The 17,046-nt window shown below is 41.7% G+C and overlaps 2 protein-coding genes across 2 annotated transcripts in view; both read right to left on the bottom strand.

The window, feature by feature from the left end:
• The window catches only part of klhl3 (kelch-like family member 3), a 28,810-nt gene extending 15,875 nt beyond the window's left edge, over positions 1 to 12,935 (bottom strand). The window contains exons 1-8 of the mRNA XM_080416308.1: positions 12,864 to 12,935; positions 8,860 to 9,021; positions 7,993 to 8,099; positions 7,466 to 7,587; positions 4,291 to 4,453; positions 4,068 to 4,177; positions 1,874 to 1,990; positions 423 to 572 (exon numbers count right to left, since the gene is read on the bottom strand). Coding sequence (XP_080272434.1) covers positions 423 to 572; positions 1,874 to 1,990; positions 4,068 to 4,177; positions 4,291 to 4,453; positions 7,466 to 7,587; positions 7,993 to 8,099; positions 8,860 to 9,021; positions 12,864 to 12,916 — 984 coding nt within the window. The 5' untranslated portion in view covers positions 12,917 to 12,935. The remainder of the gene's footprint in view (positions 1 to 422; positions 573 to 1,873; positions 1,991 to 4,067; positions 4,178 to 4,290; positions 4,454 to 7,465; positions 7,588 to 7,992; positions 8,100 to 8,859; positions 9,022 to 12,863) is intronic.
• Positions 12,936 to 15,247: 2,312 nt separating this feature from the next.
• hnrnpa0a (heterogeneous nuclear ribonucleoprotein A0a) lies at positions 15,248 to 16,835 on the bottom strand. Its single transcript, XM_080415980.1, has one exon. It carries the CDS (start codon positions 16,774 to 16,776, stop codon positions 15,862 to 15,864), a length of 915 nt encoding a protein of 304 aa, XP_080272106.1. The 5' UTR covers positions 16,777 to 16,835; the 3' UTR covers positions 15,248 to 15,861.
• Between the last annotated feature and the right edge of the window lie 211 nt (positions 16,836 to 17,046).

A 17,046-nucleotide genomic window follows, 5' to 3' on the forward strand; every position in this document is an offset into this window, starting at 1 on the left:
AGCAGCCTGAGTGCAGAGTACAGTCAGCCACAGACAGCCAGAGCGCTACGCAGTACGCAGCGAGCAAATGTAGCTTATAGGGCATAGCAGTGGCGGCCATTTTCTGGTTCCACTTCAAAATACTCAATGCATTTTTCCCATTGACATTTCCAAAAATATTTATATCAATTCATTTAAGCCCAGAATCAAGCCATCCAGGGTCCTGGTGAATCATGACCATAAAATATTATTTTCTGTGATTTTTTTAAAGTTTATATTTAATTATATGATATACTATATTTAATAAATACCCTTTGTTTTGCCGTTTTCAAAAATGTTTTTTCACAGAATCAAACGTTTTATGGTTTCACGTATGTAACGTGAAAGGTAAGAAAAAGGGATGAGAAAATAATGGCTAGCCCTAAACGGTGTGTGTACCGTACCTTTGGTATACTGATAGGTGTGCGTGGTCGTGTCCTATCGGTCTTTATAAGGTGCCTCTGGTCTGCTGGCAGTAGGTGGTATTTCATGGCCTCTATGAGGAAATCCTTGCAGGTGTTGTTGTTCTTGATCAGAGCTTCCTCCTCCACGATCTGACAACCCAAACAAACAATACATTTACACTCGACTTATGATGGTAGAAGTTAGGGCTGGGCAATTAACAGGAAATATATCAATATATATAATGATATACCAATTTATATAAGCAATAACCAACTTAATCTTGCTCATGTAGGTTATTCGAATAATATTTTTTTCATTTCTTTTTTTATACATCAACCAGTCGACATGAAAAAATGTGAATAGATCTTTTTATAATCAACTAAATCGATGATTCTGATTAACAACGTAACCCTGTATTATACTTTGTTGTACAATGGTGGTGTGCAAAAATAGTGACAATAGATCTACAAGCTCACGGTGCAGATCTGCTATTTCCACTTCGTAAATCTTTTTTTATTATCATAATCGAGGCAAAAGTTTGAAATAATCGTGACAATGATTTGAAGTAATTTCGCTCAGCCCTTCCCAAGGTCAGAAAAACATACAATGAATGAAAACAGGCAGGGGATCAGAGGGACACTGTGACAAAAAGACATAATGGCCTGGTGAACAGATCAACTCTGGGGCAGTCTCAATAAAACTACAGGCCTCAGACTATACGTCTCAACAGAGACGATACCAGAGGACAAAGGAAGGAGATTGAGGAGAGATGATTAGATCAAAAGCAGAGGAGAGTGGGAGGAGGAGAGTATTGGCTCTTTTCCACTACAAAGGGTAACCCAAGACCTTCCTGAACCTGAAACTTAACAGAATCTGTGTAGTTCTATGATGTTTTTTTTGTTTAAGCTTCCATTATAACCAGAACCGGGGAGGTACGTCATAAACAAGACTCGGAAAAAGACAAAAATAGCAGATCTACAAGCTCACAGCGTGACGCAACATGGTGCGTTGAGAGCTTGTAGATCTGCCAAGTGGTGTTAAGTGGTCAGATGGGTGGGCCACTTGCAATTTCAGAGCATGTCTATTTTAACGATCAATCAATTAATTGCGTTCCGCCTTAGATCAATGGAACTAACATACTATACAATATATGTATTATATAAGTTCCTATTTATTGGTATAATACTGAAAACAAAATGGTCAAGGTTTCAAAGAAAACATAGTATGACTTTTTTTTTCTCCATAATTCTTTTAAATAATTAATGTTATATCATCATCAAAATCTTCATGCTTTGCTAATTATTTGAGGGCCCACTTGCAGTATCCTCACGGCCCACAGGTTGAGAATCACAGACTTAGATCTCGTAGAGGAGAAGAGCCCATAATGTTTACCTGTACCAGGTAGTCCCTGGACTAGTTCTTGTAGAGGAGAAGAGCCCATTATGTTTACCTGTACCAGGTAGTCCCTGGACAGCAGAGGCAGTCTGACGTGCTCCATCAGTTTGGGCATGTGCTCCAGACGAGGCTCTTCGTCATTTTTTATCCACGCTATCATCGCCTCAAACACCTGAGAGATGGATCCAACATTATAGACAGACAGATAGAGGGAAATACAGAAAGATGGAAACAATGAAATGGAGAGAAATGGACAGAAGAGAGGCTATGGTGTTAAAACAGATTATTGAATCCAAATTCAATAGCCCCTCTAGTATTTCTTAAAGGACGACTTCACCCCTTTTCAACCTATCTTCATATAATAGGTCCTCACTAATGCTCATGATAAAATTATAAAAAACAATTCTACTTGGTCTGTGTCTCATAGGAGGGCTGTGGACAGTCCAGAAACCCGTCTACCAGTGACATCATCGTTAGGCATGATTTTTTTTCCCAACAAGATTTCACATTTTTTATTTAGATTTTTATTAACACGAGAACAATGGCTTCTTTTATTGCATTGCAACTTTCCAGGAATAGAAAGCCTGCAGTTTCTATTGGCTTGGATTCCCCATTGATGATGTCACTGGTAGACGGGACTCTGAACTGTCCACAGCCCTCCTCTGAGACACAGACAGAGTAGAAAAACATTGTACCATTTTATCATGAGTATTAGTGAGGAGGACCAATTATATGAAGACAGGTTGAAAAGGGGTGAAGTCGTCCTTTAAGGGTTTTCCATGTTTAATTTGTCCCAGTGATTCCAAGAGACACCACAGACCATATAGACAAAAAGATGCATTTTGAGGATGAAGATCAAAATTGTAGGCTTTAACGGAATTTGGATGAAAGAGATTAGACCAATCCCATCATCTAGACTCCAGGACACTTGCACTGTGACTGCCAAGTTGAACATCAGATCCAGGCTCTGCCATTTTGGATTTTATTTATAAACATGAATTTGGTGTATTGTTTCAACATGAAATGTTTGCCATTTCTCTATGTCCCAAAGGATTGATTGATTGAATACTTTATCAACAAGCTTGATAACAGTACAGGTAGTGCAGTCAAAGGTTATGCTAAAAGGATAAGACAAAAAGCTCCATTGTGGGCCATTGTACTCAATTAATCAGTAACACATATAATACATACAATACATCTTGAAGAAAACTCAGTAGCATCATAAGATATATACAGAGAAAGGAGGGTTGGGGCGGGGGCAGAGGATGCTACTACCAAGGTGTTCAGGGAGTTAAACTATGCTCAATTCAGACAGAAGGCCAAAAGTTATTTTGGACCTTCGTACAGTCACATTCACTCCTGGGACGTTCCCTGTACAAATCAGTGCACATTCCAACCCATGGACTTCCCTTCAGTTTCAAGGATACCAAATCAAATCTTTATAGAAGCTTCTATCAAATCATTTGATCATTCTATTTCAGTGGTTCTCAAAGTGGTGTCCAGGGAACGTCTGGGTTCCTTGAGGGAGTTCCAAATGGACCCTTACACGGGGCTGTAACTGTGAGAGTGCGCAAATGGAACCAAAACCTTTGGTTCCATTTGTACACTCTCAGAGTCATGGGGGTCTTTTACATCAAAACGTTTGAGAACCACTGTTCTATTTAATTCAGACACATTGCGAGGCCTGTCTGTCTGTTTGTTTGTCTGTCAAAGCCCCTTTTATACTTCAGTGACAATAACTGAGGCTTGAGCCTGCCGTCACATCTTGGCAGATGTTGCTATAGTCTGCTGTGACCAGTAGGGTGTCAACACAGCTGCTCCCCTCAATCACTCTCTTCCTGTTGACCAGTGAACACAGCAGACAAGATGTGTCACTGCTTGGAACGAGCTTCTCGCCAGTGTCAGGAAATCAGACAGTAGGAGGGGGAGTGAAGACTCAAAACTCATGACAGCTTACAATCTGTCTCAACTCAACTCTCTGTGCATGACGCATGCACACACACACACATGTATGTTCCTGCGTGCACACACAGTTGTCATATCTACCCGATGTGTGATATATTTGTACTTTCAGGTTTAGACGATCTTTTGGAAAAACTAAAAACCTCTTGGTTGAAAGAGCTTCATAAATCAATGTGACTTCAATCAGGCAGGTGCCCAGGCACCAGTTGGCTCCTGCACGTACCTAGGTGTGTTTGCACGTGCCTGGGTGTGTGTGTGCACATGCCTGGGTGTGCATTTACACCTACCTTCTCCTCAGTGGAGACTGTCAGTTTGTCACTGGAGATGAGGCTGCAGACATGCAGAAGGGACAGACCAAGGAACTCCTCTCCCTGTACAACCTCCACAAAATGCTGCTCTGTAGACACACGTACAAACAATTAACATACACAAATACATGCATGATAAGGGCTACTTCGACATTTTCCTGACAAACTCTGCATAATGACCCACACACACAGAGTCACTGACCAGCATATGAATGAGCCTGGTTGAGAAGCAGTGTACAGGCGTGCAAGTCGGCGAATGCCCTGATGCCGAGACAGTTTGTGGGGTGGAGCTGAGACTGGAGGAACTCGCAGCACACCTGGCGAACATCCATCAACTGGAGCAGACTGGCTGCTGGCAGAAGAACCTGGCAAACATTTAAGTCCAAAGTATGACTTTATTATAATATGACGTTTATCAATTGACTTTATTATAATATGACGTTTATCAATTTGGCAAAGCAGGCAGTTGGCTATGAACTCCTCTGACGTGACCAATAACGTATCTTCCAATCCAGTATCCTGGTCACTTAACTGATCTACCGGCCGGCCGGCCAGCCAGGGAGTCAATCAGGAAAGTTTCAATAAACAATACAAAAATGTTGTAACCATCCACAACAAAATACAACTGCATGTGTCATGTCTCTTTCCCCTCACAAGACAGGTTATATTTTCAGAGATATAGCGTCAGGCTGTCATAACATGAACGTTTTTTTATGATTGGTTCAACGTTTTTAGTGTGGTGCTTTGTCATGTAATTTTTTTGTTAACACACCACGTTTGCTGCCATTAATTTTTGACTGCCGAATCACTGGAACAAGTTGTCAAATGTACATCTGAACGCGGGACTCTCTCCATAAGCTAATGTCCATGCATCGATATCACTACTAGTCATTGTTTTTACACAAGTCATACCACCTTGTGTAAAACTACAACTATTCCTTTATCGTTCAGCCAGACATTCCACTAATGAATAAAGCTTGTAGATCTAATATTTTTGGTGCTCGACACTGGCGCAGGCTTAACCCTGCCAATGACGCTGCCAGCGGCAGTTTCAGGCTAGACTGAGTCTAGCCTGAAATCAGTCAGCCATTCAATCATCAGTCCATCAATAGTCAGTCAGACAGTCAATATTAGTCAACCAGTCAGTGTACTGTTGATGGTGCAGTGCTGCCATTTGATACATCTATATACAGGCTACTTAACTAGGTCAGAGAAAGACAGAGAAGAGGCTCTGCTCTGAAAAGCCCTGCATTCTCTCACACAGAGCTCTCTCTCTCACACAGTCTTACCTTGTGTTTTTCCCTCTCTCATACACTGCCCCACACCCTCTTTCTCTCTCTCTCTCTCTCTCTCTAACACACAGCTTTATCGCTTTCACTCACCCTGTCTGTGTGTGTGTGTGTGTGTGTGTGTGTGTGTGTGTGTGTGTGTGTGTGTGTGTGTGTGTGTGTGTGTGTGTGTGTGTGTGTGTGTGTGTGTGTGTGTGTGTGTGTGTGTGTGTCTCTCTCTGACATTTTCTGCCCTGGGGCCTTCTGTCCTAACAGAGAGCATGGACATGACTGGGACTCTGCTTTCAGCAGCTGTGACACGCTTACACATTCTTGCATGCACGCATGTGTGCACACACACTCTTCTTTTTTTTCCTTTCAAAATAGCAGATCTACAAGCTCACAATGCGTCCTGATATGTGAGCCAATAGGTTTTCGTTCATCCATCTTCTACCACTTATCTGGAATCGGGTCGCAGAGGTAACAACAACTGGGACTCTGCTTTCAGCAGCTGTGACACACACATGCGTGCTTCTGGGTGCAGCACATGGTGGTCACAGTGGTTGATGCAAGTAGAACGTGCTTCAGGTCCAATATAAAATGGCAAGCGACAAATAGAACAGTTCTAGAGCCCTGATGGTATCACTGCGATTGAAGAACGATAACAAAAACATATAAGAGTTCTAGGATCACCCCCGACGGTATCAACCGATGGCATTACCATTTTTATTTATCACTGCATTAGAATGACTACAAAATTAAAGATTGAAGAACGATCACAAAACAATAGAAATGTTCTATGATCCGCCCTGGTGCTATCACTGTGATTGGAGGAATGCATAATATTCTTCCATAATATGGTTTGCATACATGCAAGCAGCACATACACAAGCAGTCAAGACATGATTGAAAGAAAATGAGCGAAAATGAGCTGTCTTACTGAAAGTTGTACCAACACACACACACACACACACAAGCCCACTGTTAACAGTGAGAGGATTTCCTGTTTCTCTCCATGCACACTTCCTGTACTAATAATGACAGGAAGTATCCTGCCTGCTGCCATGGACACTGGCTACAGCCATTGGTCTACAAATATTTTCATGCCACCCAAATCCATAACAACCTAACCCAGTGCGTTCACTATGGGCCCCTTGAGGCAGCGTTCTTATGTCCCTCGCAGGCAACGTTTGGTCCTAAACAGCCAATACAAGTCTAGGCTGAAGCCAACGGCTAACTACTACACCTTTGCGGTTCACACTAGGTTTGGAAAAAACCTTGCCTGACAGGCTTGTGATGTAAAAATCTGTGTCACTTTTCGGATCATATCTAACTTGATTTAAAACATATCAAAGATTAAAGGATAACAATAGGTCTAGTGTAGTGGTTTAGAACATGGATGTTCTATAACTACGACACTATCATAGTCACTTTTATCCTGAGACCAACCAGCCTGGTTTACAGACCAAAAAGGTCAGAGAAATGTGTGACCAGTCACATTCTGTGATGTTAGAGATCGAAGATTAGGATTAACAGGAAAAGAGCTATTTCCTCAAAAGTCTTTTTTTTATATATATATATATATATATTGGCAGAACTCTCTTTGCATGCATTTGTGTATGAGCTAAAAGAGTTGATTTTGAGATGAGTTACTTCCTTCAGTGAGTGTACGTATGGAGAGAGAGAGAAAATGTCATTTCTATTTCCCACTCACAAGAGCGACAGATAAAGATGCAAGACAATATTTAGTGTTATATCATGGCCATGGTAGCTACACAACCCAATTTCAACAACAGTTCAACACACTTTAAGAAAGTGCAACTTAAAGTCAGTCCCACTGTAAATTCAACGGAAATTCCCTTTCAGGTTGAGAGAGGACAAGACAGGAAGTGCTTCAGAAAGAGAAAGACCACATGAGGATATGGGAACTTAGGAGAGCCCTGCTGGAGGGTATGACAATTAGAAGCTGTAAATAAATAACAACAAACGTTAAAAGTACGATTCAAAGCTGTGTTGGACAAGTGTTTCATAAACACTCACAAGTACAGTAGATGCCTGGAAGCCATGAATCAACAAGAATTGTCCCGTCTCCTTAACACTTAAACTGACCTGTACGTTGTGCTCTGTGACCTCTATCTCAGCCGTATAGATGTAGTCCACCAGCGTCCTCAGCGTTCCACCATCCACCTCTCTGATCTCCACCTGCTGGGCTTTACTTTCACTCATATCACCTATGCACCGCAGTGCGCACGCACGCACGCACGCACGCACACACACAATTCTGTTATTAAGCTGTGACGTATGCGCCGACCCGGAAGTGACGTCGGACTACAAAAAGACCGAATTACATTTTACATTTAAAGAAAAAAGTAACTACTGTGCAACAATATATCAATTTCATGCCAGACTGGCCATCTTTGAAGCCTGATTTATTTATTTATTTACTTAGTGGCGTGCCAAAAATAGCAGGTACACAAGCTCACTAACGCACCATTCCCGGCACGCAACCAAGTACGAATCAGGCATAACATTGTGATGACACGCCGTCACGGATCATCTGACACTTTTCCCCTTGAACAGACATCCTGTAGTGTATGGTAATGAGCAGCAGTGGCCTGACTACAAACTAAGTGTACCTGTGAACATGGCACAGAAGTAGGGACTACAGGAGGCTAGGACCACCCGGTGAGCTGGCACCTCCACACTGCCCGCTACCAGCTGGACATCACATAAAAGGTTTTTACTGCAAAGAGACAGGGAGAGAGGGAGGAGGAAAGAAAAAAACAGTAATAGCAAGAACAATGAAGGAGACAAATAATCAAAGTGGATAGAAGAGAGGTGGAATAGGAGAAGAAAAATGGATGGAGAAAGAATAATGAGACAGTAAGCCTTATTTATATGCAGTCAACAAATAGAAATAAACAGTAAAATTGACGACGGATTGATAAATGCAGACAGTTGCTTTGAGATGACCGTATGGCTAAATGAGGGCTAGGGCTGTCACGATTATTTTACTTGATGATTAATTGTCATACAAATAATTGTGATTAACGTGTGGCTTTTAGGCCTTGTAAACCAAAGTTGCACGGGGCAGATATGACAAAAACTTAAATACGCAAAGAAATGACTGACAATGACCAATAAGCCAAATAAATAATGTATTATGGCCAAAATACAGCAAACTTTATATTTTATGCGCATATGTTACAAAATAGTGGAAATAGCCAATCTACAAGCTTACGAGGCGTTGTGAGCTTGTGGATCTGCCATTTCCACAAGTTTTGAAAATGTTTCAAAATGTATAAACCTTTCTTAATATGGAAGCGATTATCTCAAATAATTGAGAATAGGTGATTATGTAATAACTGTGACAGGCTTAATGTGGCCAATGCATTTCTCAAATTCTACTATACTTGTAAAGACCATTAACCCTCACAAGCAATACAAGTGCGTACACACACACACACACACACACACACACACACACACACACACACACACACCTCCTCAGGTCATTCATGAGCTGGAATGCCTTTCTGGTGTGTGTCTGGTTGAAAGTGTGCATCCCTCCATCCACAGCGTCCTCCTCTGAATCCCCAGTAGTTGAGTTTGGCCGCGGTGAGCCTGCAGTGGCCATGCGGCTGGTCAGACAGGACAGGCAGTGTCTGGATCATTGAGGAAAATAATGAGCTTAGAATTAGAAAAACGTACAAAAGCATATGTACCCTTGCATTTATTAAAATAAATCACACTTTTCTCTGATAAATGTTGTCATTAAAATATATTTTATTATTCATATACAAAAAAGTCTGTCTCTGGTTTGCAACATAACAAAACAAAGATGTTGTGAAAAATGACTGAATTCTTGATTATTCTTGAAGACATTCTAAAATAGCTTGACCAAAATTATTGGTACCCTTTAGAACAGGGGTCTTCAACAGACCCCTAGGGGGTCCTCAGAGCTACTATAGGGGGTCCAGCAAATCTTTGTGTGATAGGATTTTTTTTTTTACATTAACCACTTGAACCCTAGTATTCCTTTTCTGAGGAGAACTCCAAAGCCAAAAGATCGTCTATTTTTGGCAAAGAGGTATAGGTGTAGACGGAAAAAAGAGCAGACCAAGTAAAAAAAAAAGTTTAATCTGCAACACAATTTTATACAATATAGAGGGGGTCCCCTGCTTCATCTCTCTCTCAGCTAGGGGGTCCTTGGCCTGAAAAACATTGAAGACCCCTGCTTTAGAAATTGTATGAAATAATTGTACTGTAGTGAGTGATACATAATAATTCACTCAATCTGCTGTTTTGTGCCACTGGGTGTATCACATTGAACGTGGAAGGAAAAGCAGAGAGTGGTGGAGATTAGGAAAGGGTAATAATAGCCAAGCATGGTCAAACACAAACCAGCTCAGTGGCCTTGTGGTTAGAGTGTCCGCCCTGAGACTGGGAGGCTGGGGCTCGATCCACGACCGGGGTCATACAAAAGACTATAAAATGGGACCCAATACCACCCTGCTTGGCACTCAGCGTCAACATACTATGCCCAGGGAATGTAGTACATCAAGCTGCCTCACGCTACAGAAACAAAAGATAGGCTCTTATGGGCCACATGGCTCGGCAAGGCTCGCTACTTACTATGGTCAACATAAAAGGTTACAAGACTATCTCCATAGAGCTGGATGTTCATGTGACCACTGTTGCTAATATTGTTAATAAGATAAGCCCATGGGACTGTAGCAAACATCTCTGCACATGGTCACAAGAGGAAAATTGGCCCACGATTGCACAGAAAGATAGTATGAATGGTCGAGAAAAACGTCAAAACAGATCCAAGCTGATCTTCAACCTCAAGATACAACAGTTTCCACCTGCATTATCTGATGTCTGACAAACAACAACAAACTGGATGAAAATTTACCAAAATGCATGTTGAAAAGCAACATTCCTTCTGGGAGAATGTTCTTTGCACCATCTCTGTGTTCATAGAATACAAAACGAAGCTTTTGAAAAAAACTAACACCATGCATACAGTGAAACATAGAGGAGACTCTAGAGTGATGTTTTGGGGATGCTCTGCTGCCTCAGGCACTAGGTGCCTTGAATCTGTGCAGGGCACAGTGAAATCAGAAGACTGTCAAGGCATTCTGGAACCCAGTGTCAGAAAGATGTGCCTTAGTTGCAGGTCACGAGTCTTCCAGCAGGATGGCCTTGTTCTGACCCGAAACGTTTTGATTGATCGATTGATTGATTGAATACTTTATTAGTCAGAAATGTAAACAGCACGTGGTACAGTCAGACATTAAGGCTAAAATGGTAACACAACAAAGTCCTGGGGACTTGAGGTCTCGGGTTAACAAAAAAAAGCAAGCCACAAACTGCTATGAATCCCATTTAATATCTGTAGAAATAGCTGAACCTACTGTATAACAACTGAGAGAATTGGAGCAGTTTGATCAAGACGAGTGCAACAACCTACCCGTGGGGTAATGTAGAAATCATATTCAGTTACACTAAGCTTTTGATTACAATTAATGCCTCCAAAAGGATGTGCTACAAAATATTGAGTGCCAATATTTTTGTCCTGTATATATTAAGATGTACATCAAAATCCAAGTTTATGTTCTAGTCCATGCTAAATAATGATGGATAGTACTTCTGGCAGTTTTATCTTGAGTCACTCATACAAAAGATGACTGAGACAATGTGTGTGGCACCAAGTAGCCTAGTATAAAGGCCTTTTCAATCATAAGAAGAGGACCTCTTTAATCATGATAGATAGATATAGAGATAGAGATAGAGAGATAGAGAGATAGAGAGAGAGAGAGAACATGGCTGGCTGGATTAGATGATAAACAATGACTGAAAAATAACAAACAATAATTAAAAAAGCTCAGTTTATTCATGTCCCTGAAGAGTTTTTGTGTAAGTGGCTGCAAAATACATCATCCAGAACAGAACGCTAGTATGAGTGGGGTTTACTTTCGAATAAACTCTACACGCCACCATCCGTTCCATAGTTCCACAATAAGTCAAAGGAATACACAGACATGACAAACCTTGGGAGCCTTGACCATGCACATCTGGACATGTCAACTTCGTCAGGACTCAAAGTATTTGTGAACACATAAAAAACTTTGCGATTCTCTGTAAAATATGCCTCTAAACTAATACAAACAACTCTGAGATCATTCAAACATGATGTGCATCACTATGCTTCATGGAGCACAGCGTCTCTCCTCCTCACACTATTCGGCAGTGGTGTAAAGTAACTAAGTACATTTACTTAAGTACAATTGAGGTATTTTTTACTTATACTTTTCTGTACTTTTACTTCTCCTCCACTACATCTCAGAGGCAAATATTGTACTTTTACTCCACTACAATTATTTTATGCATTTGAAAACTTGTGAAATGGGACATTCTGCATAATGAGTACTTTCTACTTTTGGTACTCTAAGTACATTTTGATACCAATACTTTAGTACTTTTATTAAGTAAATGTTTAATTCCAGACTTTTACTTGTAACCGCGTATTTCTACATTGCTGTATTGATACTTTTACTTAAGTAACAAATGTGAGTACTTTTCCCACCACTGCTATTCAGGGTGGGAGGAAGAAGGATGCTGTCACCATATGGGTCATCGACTGTCAGCCACCTGCCACCAGAGCCATAAATCCTGATCTGATTCACGACAATCAAACATAATTCTCCTGTGTGTGTGTGTGTGTGTGTGTGTGTGTGTGTGTGTGTGTGTGTGGTAATATTGTTCAGTTTCATTGTATATCCTTGTCTTGGGGTCCGTTATTGTGACGAGCTGCTCAGCTGGCTAACGTTTACCTATTAACGTCGCTAACAGGCTAACTTTACTGTCAACATTCAAAGAACTCAAGTCGTTATCGTCACAAAACACTGATCAACGTATAAAGTAGTCTGCCCTAACAATGAACCAAACACTTTTCGAGAGAGAGAGCTCTTTCACGCAAGGTACATGTATATGATTAGCTCGAATGCCAAAACGCTCGCCCCAAAACACAGTCACCCCGGGGCAAATCCGGCGGTATTCACCTGGTATTCCTAAAACGTAACCTCAGTAAAATATGCCTAAAACCTAACCTTATTCCTAAACGTAACCTCAGTAAACCTATGGCTAACCCTAGACTTATTTCTAACTTTATCCTCAATAAAATAATAAAGAAAAACAAGAATACAAGAACCGCTGGTCCACGAAACAAAAATGGGGGCGAGCGTGTTTTGAGGCGAGACTTCCGGTTACGATTAGCTCGCCTAGTTTATTTAGCAACTTACAGTTAGCCAACAATGCTAACGTTAGGCTAGTGGGCTCCATCGGTGGGCTCCACAGTTTAGCTGGTTGCTTAATTCCAACCCAACAGTTAAGTCACGATCCGACCGCTGTAGTAGCAACATGAATCACACATGGCCGTGGAATCACAGCCTGGTAATCTTTAGTGTAATGTAATCCCCGCTGCCGCTTATCATCAACTCACCCCAACGATACACTCTCCATGTCCACAACACACACAGAATGGTGCTGATGCATCCAGCCCGGTCTGTTCTGTTCCTCCTCTTGTCTAACTAACTACTACTGCTGCACGCCAGTGATGGAAGAAGTACTCACTCGCATGTTTTACTTAAGTAAAAGTATCAACACCCTATTATAGAAATACTCTGTTCCAAGTAAAAGGCTTGTGTGCAAAATGTTACTTGAGTAAATTTACAAAATATTGTCATTAAAATGTACTTAAAGTAGAAAGTACTCATTATTGCAGAATGTCCCGTTTCACAAGTTTTTAATGTATGCATGTATTTAAATATTTTGAAAATAGCAGATCTACAAGCTCACAATGCATGCATAGCATTGTGAGCTATTTTCAAATGGCCGAAATGTATATATAGGGCTGAAGTGGTTAATGTATGTTTTGTAATAATAATCACAAAGTAACTAGTAACTAAAGTTTTTAAATAATTGTAGTGGAATAAAAGTACAGTTTTTACCTCTGAGATGAGATGTAGTGGAGTAGAAGTAAAAGTACTGACATTTGGAAATACTCCACTAAAGTCAAAATACCTCAAAATTGTACTTGTAAATAGTAGGCTACAGTACTTGAGTACATGTACTTTACACCACTGACATGCATCCCTTGTGTGCTACTGCCCTCCACAGAAAGAAAATGTAAAAAGTTACAATTAAGTGTGGAGTCTGTGGACACATTGACACCGAGAAGTTTATTGTGTATTTTGAAACCCAACCGTAATTCTTCACACAGTAGAATCGTAATAAAATTATTACTATTTACTGCTTTCCATTTTATTTTTGTTATATCTTCACATAAAAAAACAAATCCCGGTTTCACTCGCTCGTCAAAGAGAACAAGGCTCCATTATTTCTGGGGATAGCGTTTTAACGTTAGATGACTGCAATACCCAATAACCCAGTGGTTCTCAACCTTTCCAGGCCGTGACCCCCAAAATAATCATATTTGAACTGAGGACTCCCCAAGATAAATAGTGAAAATAGCAATTTTCAAATGTTTTGCCTCTTTCTTATATTATTTGACAATTTGGCCAATGTTTGACCAGTTTTTATAGTAGTTTGTTGATTACTTTTTATGCTGTAAAAGCTATTAAAAAGGTCTTAAAAGGTCTCCAAAATCATGTGGGGACCCACAGGTGGAGAACCACTGCAATAACCAACCCTATAAAGAAATGATGGACCTGGTGAGTGATTTAATCACAACGTTGAAGAGATTAAGAACAATAGGTTACAACTTACAACCATATCATGGTCACATCTGACCGGTGAGTTACAGGTGGTATATCAGCCAGGACACCCAAAATAAAACCCGATATATCCTGCGGTTATTTTAGCAATTAAACTGTCGACGTTTAAATGTACCACTCGGCTGGCTGTGTAGTGCCATCATCGTAAAATAAAAAAAGACCACCGAACAATTCACATTATATAGCCTATAAGGCCTGGGTGAACTCACAGAAGCCTGCTACATTGGCACTAACTTCTTGAACCACCATTAACCCTTTAGTTACCACTATTTTTGCAATATACTTTTGTGTGTGCACGAGGTGCATACAACACAGGTCTCCAGGGTAAGAGGATATCTGGGCACCTCAATGTAAAAGTGGCTATTTTGTCCAAAATGTTAAAATTGAAAAATGGTCTCAAGTATATATATATATATATATATATATACATACACACACACACACACACACACACACGAGAACATGCTTAAACAATGTCTAATTTCTACAACCTGTATATCCAGTCATTTTGGGGCATAAAAAGTTGAAGGATAAATACCGTGCAGTCATATATACTTTAAGAGCATTTTTCAAATATTTTGCCCAGATGTCCCTAGCGCCCACCTATCCTGCATCCGTCTCCAGCTGGAAAGAGTGGTGTAGATCAGTAGATTACATTGATCCTTGCACTAAATACCCAAAATAAGTAAATCACATGGGGTGCTGGTAATACTTTGTTTTATTGATTTTCCCGACACAAACTAACATGTCATAATTGTGGTTGAGTTAAGTAAAATGGCCGATGAATGGATGGGGATCAACTGTGGGATCAACTCAGGATTAGAAAGAAAATACTCCCACCTGGTGGCTAACTGTGATCTTAGTAGTCTACATCTTGAGAAGTAAAATCAGGTCATTATTGCAACACAGCCTAGGCCACAGATCCACGCCTTCAGAGTTCAGACTACCTTCTGTCCATTTACCTTTCACCAACCACCTCCATTATACCTTGTGCATACCTTTCCCTTTAAGAGCACAAACCCGCCAAAAAACCTTAACCATGCTAAACACAGATGCAGTACCACTGGAATTAAAGTACAAGGAGAGATAATGGCCTTTAAAAAACATTAAAAATTTTAATGAAAGCAAGAACAGTAAAACATAGGGGTAAAACTGAACACATATGAGTTTCAAACATTCTCCAAAATGCAACATATGAAAAAAGAAAAAAAACATGAAGAAATGGGCATCGTGTCAATTTACAAACAAAACGGCATGATCAAAAAAAGTGACTTTTCAAGACTCAAGCTACACTGCCACACACCGATACCCTGAGTTCAGGATGCCAAAAAATAAACGTATCTGGCTGGTTTGTAAGACAAACAGCTTCCATTCTAAGGTTTCTGAAGCAGTGACAAGATTTACACATCCCTCAAAACAGAAAGCAATTTCCCCAGTGGAATAAATTACATCTCAACACTTAACAAAAAAAAGAATTTAGTTCTTGGTAGTTAAAGTCCACAATGTCTGTTCTCTGCAGAATGGTGGCAGATGGGGTCCAGGGGGGAGGGGCAGTTCTTATATCATTCGGTGTGGGTGATGGGCACTGCTCCCTCATTGAGAGACACAAAGAAAACGGTGCCTCTCGACCCGCGCTTGGGTTTGTGTGGAAATTCGGTTGTTTTTTTCAGATTTTCCCTATGAACATTGCAATACTAAGACATTTTAATAGCCGCCATATCCACCATATCCACCCCGGCCGCCGCCACTTCCGCCCCCTCGAGCGTAAGGCGCAGCGCCGGCGCTCCTGTTTGAATAGCTACCCCCCTTCATGGCACCATAACCGGAGGACTGCTGTCCATAGTCACCGCCAAAGTCACTGTAACCGTTCCCGTATCCACCCCCCATCTGCTGGCCGTAGCCTCCCCCGTATCCTCCCTGCTGGCCGTAGCCCCCGTTACCATAACCGCCGCCACCACCACCATAGCCGCCTTCGTTGTAACCCCCGCCATAGCCTCCGTAGCCGCCTCTTCCGCCGCCATAGCCGTTGTACGACATGCCTCTTCCTCCTCGCCCTCCTCTTCCTCTGCCGCCGCCGGACGCCTGCATCTCCTGCTTGGACAGGGCTTTCTTCACCTCTACCTTGTGCTCGTTGATGTTGTGGAACTTCATCACCACGGCCTTGTCGGCGGAGTCGGTGTCTTCGAAGTAGACAAAGCCGAAGCCTCGCTTCCTACCGGTCTCTTTGTCGGAGATCACCTCGACCTTCTCGATCATGCCGTACTGGGCGAAGTAATCTTGGAGGTGCTCCTCGCAGATGTCGTCCTTTAACCCGCCGATGAAAATCTTCTTCACTTTGGCGAGCGCTTCTGGTTTGTTGGCGTCTTCTCGGGACACGGCCCTCTTCACCTCCACGGTGTTGCCATCTACGACATGTGGCCTAGCGGCCATTGCTGCGTCGGCCTCGTCGGTGTTGGAGTAGGTTACGAAGCCGAAACAGCGGGATCGCTGAAGCTGCTGGTTCAGCACCACCACGCAGTCGGTTAGCGTACCGAACTGCTCGAAGTGCTTTCGGAGGCCATCGTCCGTGGTCTCTATGTTCAATCCTCCGACAAAAAGCTTGCAAAGTTGATTCGTCATGATTGAGTCTGAATTGAATGTGGGACCTGCTAGCTCAGATGGTCTCCTTCTTCAATGGAACGACGTAGGGCGGGGCTTCCTGAGCCGCGCCGTGCGTTGTACTACGTACTTGACGCTGATTGGTGGGCTCGAGTGCGTCTCCGCCCACCCCCACTGACGTTAACCACTTGGCGGAAATAGCCGATTTACAAGCTCAGACTGCGTGGCGGATGCAAAGCGCTGTGAGCTTGTAGATCTGCTATTTTCGGGGGATTAATTTTTTTAATTTAA

Source organism: Gymnoscopelus braueri, assembly GCF_963280865.1.
Source record: "Gymnoscopelus braueri genome assembly, chromosome: 20".
Classification (NCBI taxonomy): domain Eukaryota; kingdom Metazoa; phylum Chordata; class Actinopteri; order Myctophiformes; family Myctophidae; genus Gymnoscopelus; species Gymnoscopelus braueri.

Excerpts from the sequence above, each read along its gene's own strand:
- hnrnpa0a (XM_080415980.1), bottom strand. The coding sequence starts at position 16,776 with ATGACGAATCAACTTTGCAAGCTTTTTGTCGGAGGATTGAACATAGAG.